At 38.0% G+C, this 16,576-nt stretch overlaps 1 protein-coding gene across 1 annotated transcript in view; it reads right to left on the bottom strand.

Moving 5' to 3' along the window:
• Positions 1 to 757: 757 nt before the first annotated feature.
• LOC143648217 (uncharacterized) overlaps positions 758 to 16,576 on the bottom strand; it is a 47,949-nt gene continuing 32,130 nt past the window's right edge. Inside the window, exons 2-6 of the mRNA XM_077117895.1 lie at positions 8,934 to 9,019; positions 7,143 to 7,269; positions 6,337 to 6,432; positions 5,753 to 5,835; positions 758 to 5,436 (exon numbers count right to left, since the gene is read on the bottom strand). Of these exons, the coding sequence (XP_076974010.1) occupies positions 4,213 to 5,436; positions 5,753 to 5,835; positions 6,337 to 6,432; positions 7,143 to 7,269; positions 8,934 to 8,945 (1,542 nt within the window). The 5' untranslated portion in view covers positions 8,946 to 9,019 and the 3' untranslated portion in view covers positions 758 to 4,212. The remainder of the gene's footprint in view (positions 5,437 to 5,752; positions 5,836 to 6,336; positions 6,433 to 7,142; positions 7,270 to 8,933; positions 9,020 to 16,576) is intronic.

Genomic DNA, 16,576 nt, shown 5'->3' on the forward strand with positions numbered 1-16,576 from the left:
ACCATATCAACAAATCAAAGCAGAAAAATCACATGATCATCTCAATTGATGCAGAGAAGGTATTTGACAAGATTCAACATCCTTTCCTGTTGAAAACACTTCAAAAGATAGGAATACAAGGGAACTTCCTTAAAATGATAGAGGGAATATATGAAAAACCCACAGCTAATATCATCCTCAATGGGGAAAAATTGAAAACTTTCCCCCTAAGATCAGGAACAAGACAAGGATGTCCACTATCACCACTATTATTCAACATTGTGTTGGAGGTTCTAGCCAGAGCAATTAGACAAGAAAAAGAAATACAAGGCATCAAAATTGGAAAGGAAGAAGTAAAACTATCACTGTTTGCAGACGATATGATACTATACGTCGAAAACCCGGAAAAATCCACAACAAAACTACTAGAGCTAATAAATGAGTACAGCAAAGTAGCAGGTTACAAGATCAACATTCAAAAATCTGTAGCATTTCTATACACTAGTAATGAACAAGCGGAGGGGGAAATCAAGAAACGAACCCCATTTACAATTGCAACTAAAAGAATAAAATACCTAGGAATAAATTTAACTAAAGAGACAAAAAACCTATATAAAGAAAACTACAAAAAACTGCTAAAAGAAATCACAGAAGACCTAAATAGATGGAAGGGCATGCTGTGTTCATGGATTGGAAGACTAAATATAGTTAAGATGTCAATCCTACCTAAATTGATTTTCAGATTCAATGCAATACCAATCAAAATCCCAACAACTTACTTTTCAGAAATAGAAAAACCAATAAGCAAATTTATCTGGAAGGGCAGGGTGCCCCGAATTGCTAAAAACATCTTGAGGAAAAAAAACGAAGCTGGAGGTCTCGCACTGCCTGACTTTAAGGCATATTATGAAGCCACAGTGGTCAAAACAGCATGGTATTGGCATAAAGATAGATATATCGACCAATGGAATCGAATAGAGTGCTCAGATATAGACCCTCTCATCTATGGACATTTGATCTTTGATAAGGCAGTCAAGCCAACTCACCTGGGACAGAACAGTCTCTTCAATAAATGGTGCCTAGAGAACTGGATATCCATATGCAAAAGAATGAAAGAAGACCCATATCTCACACCCTACACAAAAGTTAACTCAAAGTGGATCAAAGATCTAAACATTAGGTCTAAGACCATAAAACAGTTAGAGGAAAATGTAGGGAGATATCTTATGAATCTTACAATTGGAGGCAGTTTTATGGACCTTAAACCTAAAGCAAGAGCACTGAAGAAGGAAATAAATAAATGGGAACTCCTCAAAATTAAACACTTTTGTGCATCAAAGAACTTCATCAAGAAAGTAGAAAGACAGCCTACACAATGGGAAACAATATTTGGAAATGACATATCAGATAAAGGTCTAGTATCCAGAATTTATAAAGAGATTGTTCAACTCAACAACAAAAAGACAGCCAACCCAATTACAAAATGGGAAAAAGACTTGAATAGACACCTCTCAGAGGAGGAAATACAAATGGCCAAAAGGCACATGAAGAGATGCTCAATGTCCCTGGCCATTAGAGAAATGCAAATCAAAACCACAATGAGATATCATCTCACACCCACCAGAATGGCCATTATCAACAAAACAGAAAATGACAAGTGCTGGAGAGGATGCGATGAAAGAGGCACACTTATCCACTGTTGGTGGGAATGTCAAATGGTGCAACCACTGTGGAAGGCAGTTTGGCGGTTCCTCAAAAAGCTGAATATAGAATTGCCATACGACCCAGCAATACCATTGCTGGGAATCTACTCAAAGGACTTAAGGGCAAAGACACAAACAGACATTTGCACACCAATGTTTATAGCAGCATTATTTACAATTGCAAAGAGATGGAAACAGCCAAAATGTCCATCAACAGACGAGTGGCTAAACAAACTGTGGTATATACATACGATGGAATATTATGCAGCTTTAAGACAGGATAAAATTATGAAGCACCTAATAACATGGATGGACCTAGAGAACATTATGCTGAGTGAGTCTAGCCAAAAACTAAAAGAAAAATACTGTATGGTCCCAATGATGTGAATCGACATTCGAGAATAAACTTGGAATATGTCACTGGTAACAGAGTTCAGCAGGAGTTAGAAACAGGGTAAGATAATGGGTAATTGGAGCTGATGGGATACAGACTGTGCAACAGGACTAGATACAAAAACTCAAAAATGGACAGCACAATAATACCTAATTGTAAAGTAATCATGTTAAAACACTGAATGAAGCTGCATCCGAGCTATAGGTTTTTGTTTTGTTTTGTTTTGTTTTGTTCTTACTATTATTACTTTTATTTTTTTCTCTATTTTAACATTCTATATCTTTTTCAGTTGTGTTGCTAGTTCTTCTAAACCGATGCAAATGTACTAAGAAACGATAATCATGCATCTATGTGATGATGTTAAGAATTACTGATTGCATATGTAGAATGGTATGATTTCTAAATGTTGGGTTAATTTCTTTTTTTCCGTTAATTACTAAAAAAAAAAAAAAAGGTCTACCACAAGACTGAATTAAAAGAACACAGGTTTTTCAGGGCTACATAGTAGATTCAAACCAGCACAGTCACAATGTATGTTACACATGCTTATGTACATGTCACAGGTCCTATTATAATGGATGTCTCTGGAATGACATCACCAATAAAGGATGTATCAAACTTCATTTTATACCCAATAAGGCTTGAAATCTGGTGGCAGAAAAGCAATAATCCCTTCCAGGAGAATGAGAATAATGGACTTATCATCAGTGACATCCATGAAATTGCTGAACTGCACATGGCTGCTTTTGCTGGTGGGTGGATCCAACAATGAACTCGACAGGAAAGACGACAACATAAAGTTGTGGGCCCAAGGACATGGTTTACCTCTCACACTGAATTTGTAAATAAAAAGTGAATTTTAATTTTACTTCAGACATATGATACTCCTAAAACTAATAATGGCCTATAATTATGTTTTGAAAACTTAATAATATGGTTATATATGGTTTCTATACAGCCATATATGTTATTTGCAAAAAAACCAGTTTCCTAATTTTTACCAAAAGCTTTATTTTCCTTTCCACTCTTCAAGTTATTACAATACACAAGACCACTATTATGTCTATACATAATGGAAATTATGAGAGCAGGTAATCTTTTGTTGGTCTCTATTTGGGGTAAAACAATCAGTCTTTCAATATTTCATAAAATATATGGTATAGTGATGAAAAGAGAAATACTTCTATCATCCCCAATTTTGTAGAAAAGCATTCAGTAGTCTTTTAAAATTATGAAATTAGCTGAAAATGCTCTGAAAGTTTTCTGAAACTAATGCCAAATACTGGATTTTCAAATCTGAACCCTCATAATGGCCTAGCCTATGGGCCCTGTAGATTTTGGAATCTATTATCTCTTTGATTATTAAAATAATTATTTCAGTGGGTTTGGACTGATATTCCCTAATGGGCTATTGAGGGGAAATGGGATCTTGACCCAGTGAGCTACTATGTGCAGGACCCTCTCACCCATTGATAAATACTGTTACTTAGATGAAGCATGGTTTCCTCTAAGAACAGAAACTAAGTAAACATATTTCTATCCTTCACATATTTATTCAATGACCCCCCTCACCCAAATGTCCATCACCGCCACATAAGAGGTAACCACAGAGGCAGATTCATTTACCCTGGAAGACTCCCAAATCACAGATTTCACATTCTCCTATCCTCAAACCTATAGCATTTCCACCACCATTCCTTATCACTCCAAATACTAAGGGCTTTGCTACATCGATGACATTCATATGGATTCTTTCCTGTATAAACTTCCTTATATTAATTGAAATAGTACAGGCATCTAAAGGCACTACCACATTGATTACAAACCTACTGTTTTTTCCTGTGTGAGTTTTCTGGTGTGATGAAAGGTTACAGCTATGGATGAAATCTCTTCCATATTCAGAACAGATAGTGTGAGTTTCCTCACTCCACCTAAGAGCAAAATATAAACTAAAGACTTTCCAAGTGGATAACATTTGTAGGTTTCCTTTCAAGTTTGAATAAAAATGTCATGTCTATGGACAGCAGAGTTAAAGTTGTCTATATTGATGAGATTCTTATAGTTTCTGTCCATTGTGCATTCTCATATTGCCTGATGACTTAACTGTAAGCAAAAGCTTCCCCAAATAGATGACATTCATGGGGCTTCTATTCCAGTGTGAGTTCTCTCATGTTTTCTGAGGGCAGAACAATAAACGAAGGTTTTTCCACATTTATGGCATTCATATGGTTTCTCTCCAGTGTGTGTTCTCTCATGTTTTCTAAGATTAGAATATGATCTGAAGGCTTTTACACATAGATGGCATTCATAGGGTTTCTCTCCAGTGTGGGTTCTTTCATGTTGTCTAAGATTAGAATGTAAACTGAAGGCTTTCCCACATAGATGGCATTCATGAGGTTTTTCTCCAGTGTGAGTTCTTTCATGTTTTCTGAGGGCAGAAGAACAAATGAAGGCTTTTCCACATGTACAGCATTCATAGGGTTTCTCTCCAGTGTGTGTTCTCTCATGTTGTTTAAGAGTAGAGGACTGACTGAAGGTTTTCCCACACAAATGACATTCATGGGGTTTCTCACCAGTATGAGTTTTCTCATGTTTTCTGAGGACAGAAGAACAAATGAAAGCTTTCCCACATGTATGGCATTCATAGGGCTTTGCTCCAGCATGTATTCTCTCATGTTGCCTAAGATTAGAAGACCGACTGAAGGCTTTTCCACATAAAAGGCATTCATGGGGTTTCTCTCCAGTGTGTGTTCTTCCATGTTCTCTAAGATTAGAATATGAACTGAAGGTTTTCCCACATAGATGGCATTCATGGGGTTTCTGGCATTCGTGGGGTTTCTCTCCAGTGTGAATTCTCTCATGTCGTCTAAGATTTGAATACTGACTAAAGGCTTTTCCACATGTATGGCATTCATAGGGTTTTTCTCCATTGTGTGTTCTCTCATGCTTTTGAAGAGTACAAGATTGGCTGAAGGCTTTTCCACAGAGATTACATTCATAGGGCTTCTCTCCAGTGTGAGTTCTCTCATGTCGTCTAAGGTCAGAAAATCTACTGAAATCTTTCCCACACAGAAGACATTCATATGCTTTATTTCCAGTTCGAGTACCATTGTATTGTCTCTGGCCAGAGCTTTTAATAAAGGTTTTAGCATTTTGGTGGCATTTGTGTGATGTACTTCTAATGTGACTCTGCTTAAGTTGATTAAAAGATGACTGGTCACTGAGGACTTTTCCAAGTGGTTTGCTTAAATATGATTTCTTTCTCATAGAAATTAATACATGTTGAGACACTGTGGATCTGAAAGTCGAATCTTCTTGCAAATAACTGCACTGAAAGGAATTCTTTTGAGGGTATGATATCTGCAGTAGGAAGATGGATAGTGATTTTCTCTATTATACCATTCCAATTACAGAGCTATCTAATCAATTTTGAACTTCATGATGTTTCAAAATTTATGTATGTGAACCATATTTATGCAGTCATATTTTTATAAGAACTCAACTTAGAGTTCTGTGTTCAGTTTAATTTTTCCCTAACTTCAAACTATCACAAATTTTTGCGGCATTAGTATTTAATGGCAATATTAATTACAGTTAGGTGACTGGTCTGAATTCATAATTTACTCAATCCCCAGGTATCTATTTTGACAACTAGAGTTCATACCAATGAACTTACCAGTGCCATGATATTAGAATTGTCTTTCCTGCAGGTAAGTGGCATAGATATCATTTCTTGCTTTTTACAGGCAATTTTCCTGCCTATAATTATTGGGGGGGAAACAGAATAAATTGTTAGAGCAGTATTACAAGAATGAAAATGTTGTGGTACCAAATATTCTTCTCAACATGTTTCAAATATTTACACTTGGCTGAGAAAGAATATCAAATTAAAGAATGGGCTAGGAAGAAGAAAACATTATATCAACACAAAGATTTTCAGGACTGAAATATAAGAAAAATAAAAAGAAGTTAGGATGTCAGGGAAGTAAAAAGAGGGATTATCTTCCAAGAGTAAGACCAGGACAAGACTCATTATGTAAATGTTCAATTCCAATAGTTAATAAATATCCCCTTCCCAAAGCTAAAGACAATTGAATAGAGTTTGATAAGTGTATAGAATAAGGAAAATTTCCACAATATCATTGCCTACATTTCAGAAATCATAACTCACTTTATGAAACCTGAAGATGACATTTCCAAGGACCTACTCACTAACTGATGAGGCTCTCCAGTACTGATGCACAGGTTCTTAGAGCTCACCTGGACACCGGTTTTGGAGAAATCTTATTTCTTCTCTCCAAAATTCCTCTCCTTTTGCCAACTGGAAAAGCACATCTGATTTGCAGACTTGACATCCTGCTTGTAGGAAATAAGATACCTGAATTTTGAGTTAAGTGTAAAAAGTGCATTATCAAGTCCACAGACTACCAAAGAAAAAGGTAAGCAATGAAGGGCTACAAGGCATGACAATATTTCACCAGTAAAGGGTAACTCTTAACCTTGTTCTCATTACAGTGGGGACCTCTGATTCTGATGCTTATGTACAAGTTCAAAGACAGACTGGAGAATCCTCCATATTCTAAATGGGAAGAAATTCTGTTTCCACTGTTGATTATTACTTTAAAAAATAAAGTAACTCCACCAATACAACCTAAAATTCCACGGGGAAACGATAAATTTTTGGTGTTTTTATAATTGTATTCTGAAGACTCAGCAGAATAATTATTTCAAAATGTTTAGTCACTTATTTATTCAGTATTCATCAACTTCTCAGCACTGCTCTGAGTGTTGGAGACTGGCATTCAAGAAAGACATAAAATCCTGGTCAATAAGTTTAAATTCCATGGGGGTGAACTAGACATAAGGAAAAAGAAAATATATTTCATTTAGCTGGTTGTGTGTGTTATAAAATAATTTAAATGTACACACAGCATAACATATAAACATAGAAAGAACATAAAAAGATTTGCAACAATATGGAGAAGCTGACCTAGATACTTGAATAGTTAGAATCTGATATGATAGTTACATGGTAGATAATGATAGGTAAATTTTCAGAGACTCACCCACTGAAGCCAAAAGATTGATATTCTCCAGCATCACTTCTCTGAACAGCTTTCTCTGAGATGTGTCTAGCAATGCCCACTCTTCCTGGGTGAAGTCTACAGCTACATCTTTGAAGGTCATGAATTCCTAACATATCATGAAATTTGGGTTCATACAAGGCCATCCTTAACAAAGTGCTGAGTGTCGCGCTCAAACTGGCAGCACTGAGAAAGCACAAACTGTATATAAAGCTCAAAATGTGTCTGGAGTTTCTCTAAGACCCATAGACATTCTGATGATATACAACTCCATTGTAAAGGAATAGCATATGACATGTGAAGTAACAGACACTGGAAATTCCCAAAAGACCTGTAAACATAACTTCTTGATGCTCATTATAATATTAGGGTATATATAAATAAAGCAATCTTTCCACAAATTTCAGGAATATCTACAGACTTATCATAAGGCAAGAAATATCCATAATATATCTCTTTTAAAAAACAACTATGGTTAGATTATTCTTGCAGATGGATGATCTCATTTTCTTCTCATCTATAAAACTGTTGAGGGTGGGCCATGATGGCTCAGTGGCAGAATTCTCGCCTGCCATGCCAGAGACTGGGGTTCAATTTCTAGTGCCTCCCCATGCAAAGAAAATAAAAATGTTTTGCATTATGTTATGCATTCGCAAAGACCCAATGCACTAATGAGTGAAGAGTTTTCTATCTAAATTCAATTCACCAATTATTCATTAAAATGTCAGGAGCCTTAGAAGGAATATCTAAATTTTTGGAGAACTGAACACGTTTCATACAGAACTCTGGATCATTTAAGTGTTGCCTCCCTCAATTAAACATAACTCAAGTCTTCATGTTAACTACAGCTAGTTCAGTATCACAAGTTAGGGAATGTTGAGACAGTTGTACTGAAAGATAGCCCTGGTTTGACCATTCCTCTGATAGAAGACCTCCCATTCTCAACACTTTCTGGGGCCTAAAACACCAGTTTTCATGGCCTCACTTATTATCTTCATTTCCTCTCTCTGTTCAAGATTAAAATAAGCCACTTAGTTGCTTCTTGTCTCTTCAAATCTTCAAAAATATTTATGCCATAAATTTCGTTCTACCTATGGGAACACTTCCTATGCACTGCATCCATTTATAAAATTTGAATCAACCTTACAAAAATTGAAGCTGAAAACGACAGTTATGAGGTAAATTTTAGTTTTTTTTTAAAGATATTCCAAAATGTACAGATATAGTCCATCAACAGTTTAAGAAAAGTAAAATTGGGGAAAAAATAAATGATTCCTCATTTCCTTTTATTTCATAACCTTCTCTTGTGCTCTGGTCAGCAATGTACAGCATTATACTCCACCCCTGTAATATTGGATTGATTGAATGCACCTGCTGAAACATCAGTCTCCCCAATGACTATTAATTTCTGCTTTTACTCATCTCTATCACCTATGTTCACCACATACCAAAGCCAACTTCAGGCACTGACATGAATCATAAGGTCATTATTTCTCCAATAAGACCATGGGTTGGATGAGAAAAACAAAATATCTCTCATCTCTTCAGAAAATACACAACTTTAATGGAGGCTGCAACAATCTATTATAACAGCAGGAAGATTATTTACTGATGAGCCCCAAATTTACCATAACTAGTCTAGAGTTGGATATACTTAATAGAGCTCACATCCTTGACTAGCTCATGAATGAACTAGGAATGTTTATGCCAAGAGAAACCTTCCTATCTGCTGGCAACAGCTGTGTAATCTCAGTTAAGGAATTCCCTACTCACCGGTAGCTGCATTGTCAATAGCTCAGATGACAAATGTCTTCTTTTGGATTTTCACTCACAACCAGACAAGCAGTAGGTGAGCAAAGCTGAGAAAAGAGATAGAAACCTTCTGTCTCAAGTTTTGACCACAATTTCTAGATTCGTCATATATCCCAAACTTTGACATGGAAGCAAATGCAGTCCAATCAACAGGACCACAAAGTGTGCTCCAAGAGAAATAGGGAAAGGTCTCTCCTCTCCCAGGATAAGATATAGTAAGTCCTGGCTTCTATACCAAATAATGAAGATATGAATACCTTCATTTTACAGATAAGAATATAAAAATCAGTGAATTATAATGTATTAATTACCCCATGGTGTTCAGAGGCTTTAAATTTACTTCCTGATTCCAACCATACGGATATGTGATCCATATCATATCTGGAATTAATTCCCCACCCCTAGAGAAAGCAGTCTGGAATTTCTCAGATATAATTATATCTGATGTTTGTTGTATGCTAATGTTTCCATTAGCATTGGTTCTCCAACATCTAATCTTGTTCTTGAAACCCTCCCTCTCTGCTGTAACCTATACTTGCCCTTCTGAGTAACTTGTCCTACATCATCTTGGTCCTTTCACATGTGATGTATAACAACATCAACAATGAGTTCTACATCTCACTCCAAGCATTTCAATACCAACCAAGAAACTTAATACATTTACTTATGGGACAAATCTATTTAAGGTCTTGATCAATTTGGAGGGATCAACAGCTCCCACAATCAAATAATCACGAAAATTCCCTGCATCAGAAAACAGCAGAAATATATGGGTCATGTCACTGTCATGTCTCACAATCCTCATAGGAATAGCAGTCTCAGAAAATACAGAATGAAGAGATTTGGGAGAAAATCAACTGGTTCACTCTGGTATCTTTGTAAAGGGGTAGCTGAAATCTTTTTTCATATATTAATTATCATGACCTGCAACATCCCAGATTTCATTATTTATATATATGAATAGATGTGTATAATGCTAATTCTCTTCTAAAACATTATTAATTACATGTACTGGACAAAGAATGATCATGTGTCATAAACAGAGGTAGGATTAACTTACTCATTTGTACCTAAAGTCCAAGGAAAAATAGCTGTATTAAATAAACTTTAAGAACTACATATTTTTTAAAAGTTTGATCCTTATACTAAATTATAATGGTTAATTTACTTCATACATTTCCAGGCAATACTTCTAATGTCCCTGTATGTACCCCATCAGTTAATAAACATTGAGCATTTACCAAATCTGCCTGCTCCATGGAAGGTGGCTCTAATTACTTGTCTATTACTGCATTTGACAGAGCACATTAGTAAGCTACTGCTTTAGGTCAATATGCAGAGTCATGACTTCCAATGTCTTCAAATATATCTTGATAATTGAATCATTCTTACACATTTCATAATCACTTCTATTCCCAGTTTTAAAGCTCACATACTCTAATGTTTCACATTTCTTTCAGCAGATAGGATTAAATTCATAATAATCAGATGAATTTGACAAATCACCTCAATTTAGTACTCAAACCTCACAATTATTCATACATCTATATCCTTTAGTTATGCTTTCTCTCTCATTGAAGGGGCAAATTGCCCCTGATTAAATTCCTGTCTTTCCTGGTTCTTCAGAAACTATATTAGTGATTAAAATTAAAATCTTTACCAGCAACCTCTCCTCTTACAACAATCAATCCCCTCATCAGTAGAATTCATTTTCTCTTCTATTTTGAAACAAAATGCACTTGTACCAATTTCATGGCTCAACCTAATCTTCCTTCCACAAACTAATTGATGAGTTTTACCCTTTCTTCATACTGCTTCAAATGATGACTTACCAACATCAATTAAGGTTCCTCACAAATAAATCATGCTACCATCTCCAATGCTCCTCATAAATAAATTCAGTCTGCAGGAAGGTATACAATGTGGAACCAATGAACAACTGGAACATGACCTGCTTTGGGTAACTTTCACAAACTTAAGGAACTGAATCCCAGAGTTAACACATTAAATTACTGAAATGTATAATATGCAAAAGATTACAACATAAAGAAACAAGAAATAATAGACCATCCAAACTCCAGAAACCATCAACAAAGAAAATAAGACTTTGGATTTACTGGGGAGGTATTTAAAATAATGACCCACAACATATTCAAGGAGTAAAGAAAAACACTGATAAAGAATTAAAGGATATGAGGAAACAATATGGGAATCTCTCCAGAGAAATAACGGAGTTTAAGAACACAATAATTGAAATGAAAAGGTCTCTATACGATTTCAACAGTTTATCAGAGATAACAGAAGGAAGAATAAATTTAAAAGAACAGATTGAGCCTAAGACACTTGCAGAACACAATCAGGCATATCAATATTGCATGATGGGAATTACAGAAAGAGAAGAAATAAAGTGGCAGGAGGAATATTCAAAGAAATAATGGCATAAAACTATTCAAATTTAACAAAGGAAATGAATATGAGATTTAAGAAACTCAGCAAGCTTCAAAAAGGATAAACTGAATGATAACCATACCCAGACCCATAGTAATCACATTGTCTAAATGCCAAGGACAAGGAGAATGCCCAGAAAGCCACAAGAGAAAAGCAGTAAGTGACCTACATGAGAATCTCAATTTAAAGTCAGTTAAATTCAATTAAAAGGCAGGGATTGGCAGAACAGATTAATGAAACCACACCAAACCACTGATATCTAAGAGACACTCACTTTAGAACCAAAGACACAAATGCAATGAAAGTGAAAGAATGGAAAAAGATAGTCCATGCAAACATTAACCAAAAGAAAACTGGAGTGGCCTTACTATCAAACAAGACAGACCTTAAGGCAGAAATTGCTATAAGAGATAAAGAAGGGCATTATATATTGATAAAAGGGTTAATCCATCAATAAGATACAACAATTATAAATCTACCTATCAGCAGAATCCCAGTGTATATCCAGCAAAAATGATAGGTGAAGAGGAAAATAGCAGTTGCAGTCGGAGACTTCAACATCCCAAGTTTCTGTTGGATAGAACTAGACAAAAAATAAGCCAAGAGGTAAAAGATTTGAATAATCCACAAAGAAGCTAGGTCTAACAGAACACTCCACCCAACCACAGCAAAATATACCTTCTCAAGTGCTCATGGAATAGTCTACACAGACCATGTTAGGCCACAAAATGTGTCAATAAATTTAAAAGATTGAAATCATAAATTATCTCTGACCACAATGGAATAGAATACAAAATCAGTGAATGAAAACTAACAAATATGTGGATGTTATATTAAGCAATGCATCAAAGAAGTTCGTAAATGCTTGCAGGTTAATGGAAATGAAAACAAAACATACCAAAAACTAATAGAATGAAACAAAAATAATGCTTGAGGAAATTTGTAGCTAGCATACATTAAAGAGTGGTCTCAAATAATTTGACCTTCACCTTTGATGCACTTGAAAAAGAAGAGCAAATCCAAAGCCAGCAGAGAGAAGGAAATAAAGTTTCAAGTTAAGTGAAATAGGAAAACAGAATAAGTGGAAAAAAAATTGATTATTTGAAAAGATAACAAAAATTTGCTGACTTTTAGCTAGACTAACCAAGAACAAAAGTAAGTACTAATTTATAAAATCAGCAACAAACTGGGAACACATCTAGCAACATTTATAGGAATAGAAGAGGATACTATGAACAACTGTATGCCTGCAAATTAGATAACCTAGAGGAAATGGATAAAGTCCTAAAAAACAAACTGCCAAAACTGACTTGAGAAGAATTAGAAACTCTAAATAGTCTATTATAACAGATAATCAAAACCTTTCAACAATGCAAAGGTCCAGAACCAGATGGTGTCACTGATGAATCTATACTAAAAAAAAAAAAAAAAAAAAAAATCAGTGTTTATCAAACTCTGCAAAAAAAATAGAGAAAGGAATGCTTCCTAACTTGTTCTATAAGACCCATATAACCCTAATACCAGAGTCAGCACCAGAAAGGAAAACTATAATATAACAGTACACGTAAAAAATCCTCAACAAAAGATGCTCAACTTCCCTGGCTATTGGGGAAAGGCAATTCAAAACCACACTGAGATATCATCTCACCCACCAGAATGGCCAATATCAATAAAACAGAAAACAAGTACTGGAGAGGATGTGGAGAAAGAGGCACACTTATCCACTGTTGGTGGGAATGTCAAATGGTACAACTGCTGTGTAAGGCAGTTTGGCAGGTCCTCAGGAAGCTAAGTATAGAATTGCCATATGACCTGGCAATACCATTACTAGGTATCTACTCAGAGGACATGAGGGCAAAGACACAAACGGACGTTTGCACACGAATGTTTATAGAAGCATTATTTACAGTTGCCAAGAGATGGAAACAGTCCAAATGTCCATCAACAGAAGAGTGGCTAAACAAGCTGTGGTATATACATATGATGGAATATTATGCAGCTGTAAGACAGAATAAAGTTATGAAGTATGTAATAACATGGATGGACCTTAAGGACTTTATGCTGAGCGAGATTAGCCAGAAACAAAAGCAAAATACTGTATGGTCTCACTGATATGAACTAACATTGATGAATGAACTTGGATAATTTCAGTTAAGAACAGAGGTCAGGGGGCGGGGACAAGATGGCGGCTTAGTAAGGAACGTGCGTCTTAGTTCCTCCTCCAAAGCAACTACTAGGTGAACTGAAACAGTGCAGAACAGCTCCTGGGGCTACGGCAGGGAATGGACACACAGCGTACCCCAGTCTGGACTGGCTAGTCTGACTGTGAGACTCGGCTGCGGTGAGATCCCTGAGCGGCGCGCGATTTCCCAAGCAGCGGCAGCTGTGGCGGCCGGAGCTCCTCCCTCCCTCCTTCCCGGGCCGGCTGAGAGTCTTGGAGAGGCAAGTTTCCCAAGCCGAGGTGGCCGGCGCCCCTCTTTTGCGGGCGGCTTCCTGGTCCAGCTACGAGTCTCGGATCAGAGGGCTACCCAAGCAGCGGTGGCCCTCCCCCGCGGGCGACTTCCTGGTCCGGTGGGGAATTCCCCAGGCCGCGGCGGTCGGTGACCGACGCCCCTCCCCCGCAGACGACTTCCTGGTCCGGTGGCGAATTCCCCAGGCCCGCTGTGGCCGGCGACCAGCCACAGGGTCCCCTCAAGTCGCTGCAGCTGATGCCCCCACCACTTGTGGCCCCCCGAACCAATGGAGAGAATTGGATCAGAAATCCCCAGGCCGCGGAGATCGGTGACCGGGGGGATCCCTTCCAAACACGTGAGACAAACATGTGCCACGAGCGCCACTTACTGGGCAGGATAAGGAAAACAGAACCCAGAGATTTCACAGAAAAATCTTACACACTTGTTGGGTCCGACACCCAGGGAAATCGGACTAAATGCCCAGACGCCAGCAGCAGAAGATAACGGTCCACGCTCAGAAGATTGAGAATATGGCCCAGTCAAAGGAACAAACCAATAGTTCAAATGAGATACAAGAGCTGAGACAACTAATGCTGAATATACAAACAGAAATGGAAAACCTCTTCAAAAATGAAATCGATAAATTGAGGGAGGACATGAAGAAGACATATGGGCTGAACATAAAGAAGAAATAGAGAGGATTGAGGGAGACTTCCTGGAAGATGGCGGCTTAGTAAGAGGCGCGGATCTTAGTTTCTTCTCCAGGACACCTACTAGGGGAGTAGAAACGATACAGAAAGCGCCCAAAGCCACAACAGAGATAAAAAAGACAGCGTACCCCATCCTGGAATGGCTGGCTGGCTGAGAGAAGCAGCTCGGGTGAGATCGCCGAGGCGCGCGGGCCTTACCGGGCGGGGTGGCAAGCGGCCGGAGTTACTCCCTTCCCCCTTCCCGGGCCGGCTGGGAGAACTGGAGAGGCGGTCCCCTGAAACAAAGACGGCTGGCGCCCACACCACGCGCAGCCCCCGGACCAACTGAGAGAATTGGATCGGAAACCCCCAGGCCGCGGAGAACGGTGACGGGTGGGGGAGGCCCCTTCCAAACCCGTGACTCCCGGGGAACGTGCACTCTCTCGGGCGGGCCGCTGCCGCTGGCGCCCTCCCGCCACGCTTGTTGCCCAGGGCCGACTAGGAAATTCGGACGGGCTCTTTCCCTGGCTGCGGCGACCAGCAACCCTCCCTGCGTTCGGACCCCGGGCCGGCTCAAGCCGTTTCGGCTAGCGAACCCCCAGGACGGCGAGAGTTTTCCAAAGTTTAAGGTCCCACAGCACCTTTTACTGGTGGGACCCGCAGACAAACGTGTGCCACGAGCGCCACCTACTGGGCAGGATAAGAAAAACAGAACCCAGAGATTTCACAGAAAAATATTACAACCTTGCTGGGTCCAACACCAAGAGAAATCTGAATAAATGCCCAGACGCCAGCAGCAGAAGATAACTGTCCACGCTCAAAAGATTGAGAATATGGCTCAAAGGAACAAACCAATAGCTCAAATGAGACACAAGAGCTGAGACAACTAATGCTGAATATACGAACAGAAATGGAAAACCTCTTCAAAAATGAAATCGATAAATTGAGGGAGGACATGAAGAGGACATGGGCTGAACATAAAGAAGAAATAGAAAAACTGAAAAAACAAATCGCAGAACTTATGGAAGTGAAGGATAAAGTAGCAAACATAGAAAAAATAATGGATAGTTACAATGATAGATTTAAAGAGACAGAAGATAGAATTAGTGATTTGGAGGATGGAACATCTGAATTCCAAAAAGAAACAGAAACTATAGGGAAAAGAATGGAAAAATTTGAACAGGGTATCAGGGAACTCAAGGACAATATGAACCGCACAAATATACGTGTTGTGGGTGTCCCAGAAGGAGAAGAGAAGGGAAAAGGAGGAGAAAAACTAATGGAAGAAATTATCACTGAAAATTTCCCAACTCTTATGAAAGACCTAAAATTACAGATCCAAGAAGTGCAGCGCACCCCAAAGAGATTAGACCCAAATAGGCGTTCTCCAAGACACTTACTAGTTAGAATGTCAGAGGTCAAAGAGAAAGAGAAGATCTTGAAAGCAGCAAGAGAAAAACAATCCATTACATACAAGGGAAACCCAATAAGATTTTGTGTAGATTTCTCAGCAGAAACCATGGAAGCCAGAAGACAGTGGGAGGATATATTTAAAATACTAAAAGAGAAAAACTGCCAACCAAGACTCCTATATCCAGCAAAATTATCCTTCAAAAATGAGGGAGAAATTAAAACATTCTCAGACAAAAAGTCACTGAAAGAATTTGTGACCAAGAGACCAGCTCTGCAAGAAATACTAAAGGGAGCACTAGAGTCAGATACAAAAAGACAGAAGAGAGAGATATGGAAAAGAGTGTAGAAAGAAGGAAAATCAGATATGATATATATAATACAAAAGGCAAAATGTTAGAGGAAAATATTATCCAAACAGTAATAACACTAAATGTCAATGGACTGAATTCCCCAATCAAAAGACATAGATTGGCAGAATGGATTAAAAAACAGGATCCTTCTATAGGCTGTCTACAGGAAACACATCTTAGACCCAAAGATAAACATAGGTTGAAAGTGAAAGGTTGGGAAAAGATATTTCATGCAAATAACAACCAGAAAA

Source organism: Tamandua tetradactyla, chromosome 1 (genome assembly GCF_023851605.1).
Source record: "Tamandua tetradactyla isolate mTamTet1 chromosome 1, mTamTet1.pri, whole genome shotgun sequence".
Lineage (NCBI taxonomy): Eukaryota > Metazoa > Chordata > Mammalia > Pilosa > Myrmecophagidae > Tamandua > Tamandua tetradactyla.